Source organism: Helianthus annuus, chromosome 9 (assembly GCF_002127325.2).
Source record: "Helianthus annuus cultivar XRQ/B chromosome 9, HanXRQr2.0-SUNRISE, whole genome shotgun sequence".
Taxonomy (NCBI): Eukaryota; Viridiplantae; Streptophyta; class Magnoliopsida; order Asterales; family Asteraceae; genus Helianthus; species Helianthus annuus.
In genome coordinates, this window is record NC_035441.2 from 37903011 (window position 1) to 37908986 (window position 5976).

The 5976-nt window shown below is 34.8% G+C and overlaps 1 protein-coding gene across 1 annotated transcript; it reads right to left on the bottom strand.

Annotated features, from left to right (window-relative positions):
- Positions 1 to 5300: 5300 nt before the first annotated feature.
- On the bottom strand, positions 5301 to 5639 carry LOC110869943 (uncharacterized mitochondrial protein AtMg00810-like). Its single transcript, XM_022119143.1, has one exon. The coding sequence runs from the start codon at positions 5637 to 5639 to the stop codon at positions 5301 to 5303; it is 339 nt and encodes a 112-aa protein (XP_021974835.1).
- Positions 5640 to 5976: the final 337 nt, after the last annotated feature.

Consider the following 5976-nt stretch of genomic DNA (forward strand, 5'->3'; position numbering starts at 1 on the left):
GCAGCAACTTTTGTAGTCTATATTTTTAGCTTTTTAATGATAACAACAGTTACACTTTTTCTAGTTGTGAATCTTCTTTCTTTGGTATAATCATTATAATATATTTCAGTGAATCAGGGAAAAGTGAATCCAAGAAGAGAAAGAACGTTAAATCTGTTCGATATGATGTAAATGGAGTATGCCGGAACCTTCTGGCTATTTCTCATGATATAGCTACAGGGGAGAGGCTATACCTTGATTATAATGGTTATGAGCATGAGTACCTGACTCAGTATTTCGTTTAGTTTCTCTCCGTACAGAAGTTTGTACCCACACCCAAAAAATGTTGTTTGGGTCAGTATGTTGTTATAGAAGTCTTTTATATTCTTTTCTTATGACATTAACCGGGACATCATATAGGAACAATACTGATAATTTCCAGTTAAAAACAGTTGGTTAGTTTCATAATTTCGTATCTTGTGATTTAATACTATGAATTTTTGAAGGACATGAAAGGAACTATAAGTGTGTTAAAATGAGAAATGAGTGCTAAAAGTAGTGTTATATTTCTGCCTAGATCTTTTTTCTGCTTTTGAGATCTATAGTTAGTTCCAATTGCACAGTGTATTCAGTGCTTTTTGTTTTTTTGATGCGAAAAGAAATTAACAATTTATAAATGATTTGTTCTCATTGATTAATAGATGAATGTGTATGATGCTTATTTTGTTTGAAAAGAATCTGAAATATGTTGTTTCTCATTGATTAATTTGCTGAGTATGATAGAATCATTTAGCTAAAAAATTAATTGGTAAACTTGGTATGATGATTTGATTTGAGTCTAAATATGTTGTTTTCAGTTGGAATTTAGTTTAACTTAATTGCTTATATTGCCTCTGTTGACAAAACTATCTATAAGTTTCTTTTCACAAAGTGACAACCTTTATGTTGTAAATGCATCAGGAGATGTGAATGAGTCTATTGAAGTTGATTTTTGGGAAATGAAATGGGTGGATTCGAAAAGGACAATAGGAGAGTATACAATTTTTCTTTTTTTATGTAATTTCAAGTCTGCTGCTGCTATTAAACCAAATACGTGGGCATACCCTTGGACACAGTACGAGAGACTTAAGTACTCCAATGGGTACGGGGAAAGTAAGAAAAGCAGAACATGTTTAAAGAAAATGTGGTACTTCCGACATGATTGCTTGATTGGTAACGAGTCTGGTTAGTTCTCTCTTCATTTTCAAAATTAGTATGATGGAATTGAGCAACACACAAATATAATAATAACCACTGCTACTATATCTTATGAAAAATAGTAATACTAACTAAATTCATAATCAAATTCATCAAAATAATAAAAAACACACATAAAAAAGACATAAATTGCTTAAAATTGACACAAAAACTAATAAAAAAAAATATCAAAAACAAATATCAAAAACCCCTGAGGCACAGGTGCCTCAGCCCCTTTGAGGCGCACATACAGTATAAACACCCTGTGGTGCCCTCAGAATCGCTTTTTGGCCGTTTTGCCTTGAGGCGCGCCTCGAGGCGCACGCCTCAACCGATTTTTAAAACAATGCTGATCCATACGGTGACCCACTTTGCAGTTTGACTAAGCAACTGATATGTAGGAGTCAAACAATTATCTCACTTATTTTCCTATAAGTTGTTTATGTTTTATTAGTCACCCAGTATCTCCATGATACCTTTGCATTACCATCCATGATCCCATTATCTAGGAAGTATCCATCATGCACGTTTAGATTCCTTCTATTTAAGCAATTGTTGAATTAATGATATTTCTGTTGTAAAACATTGGGGCATTAAATATTGGTTTATAAGTTATAAGTTGTTTATTGTTCTCTATTGTGTTAGACAATTTGAAAGATGATAAGCGAAATTGGTATTTTTGTTGATACGATTAGTTAACAATGTAAATCTTGTAAAAATCTATTAAGTGATAAGCATGGTTCTATAATTGCGTGTCTGATTTGCTTTATGTTTGTATGAATTTACTTTATCTAACCCCTTTGTTTAACTTAAATGACATCCTTAAACCAGCTCTAATGTTGCTTGAAGCCTTGAAGTTATGACGTAAAAAATAAAGTGTTAAAAGTGTTAAACCAAATTGAAGCCTGTTGTTAGTTATTAGTTATTAAATTTAGAGTTTGAATTTGCTGTTTTAGTTTAAATTTTTTAAGAATTTAAATTTGCTTATTAGTTATTATATTAATTTCGTGTAGAATTGAAGTCGAAAATACAAATCAGGTCGTTCGAAAAGGAAAAAAATTGTACTAGACGCCTTAGTTGGAAAGGCCTTGATTTGTAGTTTGTCTTAGGCCCCTGTAATGGTTAATTCGCCTCTCTGTATGGTCGTTCCATGAAGTTAACAGTATATAACAATTCATAATTTGATTCACTGCTTGAATTCATGTGTATTTTATAGTGTAAATTACAAGATGGGAGGCTGGTAGCTATAAAGAAACTATCTTTGAGAAATCACATCAAGGAGAGGCAGAGTTTTTGCAGAGGTGGGGATAATCGCAAGCATACAACACAAGAACCTAGTTTGCCTTTTTGGTTTCTGCTGTGAGGGACCTTAAAGGGTACTTGTATACATGAATAAATCAGAGTTTAGGTTGTATTATTCGTGGTATATATACCTTAAACTCTATTTCAAAAATCTAATTAGATTTGTGTTTGTTTTTTGATCTTCTCATAGACACTATAAACATGCGAAAGCAACCAGTATCTCTGAACCGGAAGACTTGGTTCCAAATTATTTTGGGTATTGCTTGGGGTTTGCAGTACTTACATGAAGATCACACCTCAGGATTGTACATAGAGATATTAAAGCCATCAACATTTTCTTCGCTGAGGATCAAGCTTATCTTAGCACCGCGTTTGCTGGAACATAGTAAGAGTTCTAATATATAAATAAAATGAATGACCCCAATGAATTACTAAAGTTTTTTCGATTACAATTTAATGATATGTGTTCATGTTTTCGTCATATGTAGAGGTTATCCAACCCTATTATGTCATCAGGGAGAATTGTCTAAAAAGGCCGACATATAATTTCAGAGTTGTGCTTCTTAAGATCATTTGCTGCAAGAGACACTGATCTTACACTTTCATCCGAATTGCAATATCTCCCAGATTATGTAAGTCATTTGCAATCTTCTAAGTTGATTTACTGAATCAAACTAGATCTTATTTTAGTTTATGTAATTAAGTAAATTGCACTAGTTATGAATGAAATCTATAGAAAACGGATAAACAGATGTTGGCAGGTCAACCAAATGTTACTCATTTTGACCCGTTTACCAACCGCCTATTTTGTTACCTATATTTATTCTGAAACTGTTGTTGTATGTGATGAATCTGATACAGGTCAGTCCAACGTCATTTTACTTGGCAAGGACCCAATCGACCCGCATGTAGATAAATCATGTATGGATGCTTTTCTTGTTACTATTGTATATATTAATATTGTCTTTTTGGAATAACTTATGTCTTACGATGAAGCGCGCGACTTTGTTTTGTGAAGGAGTTTTGATTGGCTAAGACAAAAGGGCCAACTAATGGACAAAATGAAAACGGGAAGAGTTTTTCAAGGAATGAGAGAATGTTAGGTTGCAAGTGCTTCCAAGAGTGATGTATGTTTAGACAAAAAAGTGCTGTTGTTGCAAGTGCTACTAGGATTGATGCAAGTTTATGTATTTAGTATTCAAATTGACAACTTATATGTGGATTTTGGTTTATTATTGTTAATATTATTAATTTTTTTTTTAGGTTTGTTCTTCTTTGCTATTGTTTTAATTCTACGAAAAAATGAAAATAAAATTGTTAATTACACGAAAATGGCCACATAGCCACAACAATATATGTGACTATAAAACAGAAACGACCACACTTACAAGAAATTCGTGTGACTATTGATACCATTTTGTCACACTTAATGGGCCATTTTCTTAATTACAACAACCTTTCTGCCACATTTTTTTAAAATTCATGTGGCCAAAACAAACTTTTTAGTGACTATATAATAGAAACAGACACACTTATGGTAAACTCATCTGACTATATAATAGAAACGGCCACACCTAAAATAAATTCATGTGGCCATCGATACCATTTAGTCACACTTAATGGACCATTTTGTTAATTACAACAACCTTTTTGCCACAGTTTTTTTAAAATTTATGTGGCTAAAACAAACTTATTAGTGACTATATAATAGAAACGGCCACACTTATAGTGAATTCATGTGGCTATATAATACAAATGGTCACACTCACAATAAATTCATGTGACCATTGACACCATTTGGCCACACTTAATGGATCATATGCTTGATTACAACAACCTTTTCTGTCACACTTTTTTAAAATTAATGTGGCTAAAACAAACTTATTGGTGACTATATAATAGAAATTGCTACACTTATAGTAAATTCATGTGGCCATTGCTACCTGTTTAGCCACACTTATTTGACAAGATGATTGATTTCAACAAAACCTTTTAGCCACAGTTTAAGTTGCTATGGCCACGCATAAGTGAATGTGGTCGTATGATGCCTACGATGACTCGACCTTTGGTCACACTTCAGCTGGGAAAAAAAGTGTGGCGAAAGGCGTATGGTCACACTTTTTTTATGTGGCCGTAAGCCATTTTTGACATAGTGAGCCCCTATACTATAAATTATTGTCTTCTTTTTGACATTCCCCCTCAAATTGAGTAGTGGGTCACCAATACTTAAAGCAGCTACTAAACGCGTTTTCGTTGACGGCTTTTGTAAGAATATATGCGAGTTGATCTTTAGACACACATATAGGAGCCCTGTGATTTTTTCCTCCAGTTTCTCCGTGATGAAATCGCGATCTACCTCCACGTGCTTCGTTCTATCATGTTGAACTGGGTTTTCTAAGATCTGAATTGCAGCCGTATTGTCACTCATAATTTTGCTTGGTTCACTTTGGGAGAAGCCAGTGTCTTCTAGAAGCTTCCTAATCAAAACAACTTCGCTTAACCCTCGAGCTATACCTCTAAATTCTACTTCTGCACTCGACAGAGCAACCACCTTTTGCTTCTTACTTCTCCAAGTAACCAGGTTTCCACCGACCAAGGAGAAATATCCTGATGTTGACCTTCAGTTACCTTTATCTCCAGCCCAGTCTGCGTCAGTGTAGACCTCAACACTTAAATGTCCATTTGATTTGAACAATACTCCATGGCCTGCGGTCCCCTTGAAATACCTTAAAATTCTCTGAGCTGCTTCCATGTGGGCAACTTGTGGTTGGTGCATGAACTAACTAAACATAAGCTATATTAGGATGAGTGTGAGAGAGATAGATTAACTTGCCCACGAGCCGTTGATACCTTTCTTTGTCTGCAAGTTCTCCAATAAGTTCCATGTGAAGGTTGTGATTCACCACCATTGGGGTATCCACCGGTTTACAATCAATCAGCCCGGTTTCTGCAAGGAGATCGAGGACATACTTCTTTTGGTAGATGAAGATCCCCTGTTTAGACCTGAGGACTTGTATCCCGAGGAAATACTTGAGATTCCCAAGGTTTTTCATTTCAAATTTTGAGAACATATTCTTTTTCAGCCATGTTATTTCCTCTACAACGTTTCCGGTAATAATCATGTCGTCCACATATATGATCAAGCACGTTACAAGACCATTTCTTTTCTTGAGAAACAGGGTATGATCAGCATTACTTTGGTGATACCCATATTATTTCATGGCCAAAGTGAACTTTCCAAGCCATGCTCGAGGAGACTATTTCAACCCGTATAAAGATTTTTTCAACCGAAAGACTTCCCCTTCTTTAAAACCCATTCCAAAACCTGGAGGTGTTTCCATGTAGACTTCTTCCATTAGGTCTCCATCAAGAAATGCGTTTGTAACATCGAACTGATGGAGAGGCCGGTTCTTATTGGCTGCCACAGAGAAAAGGACTTGATGGTGTCCATTTTTGCAA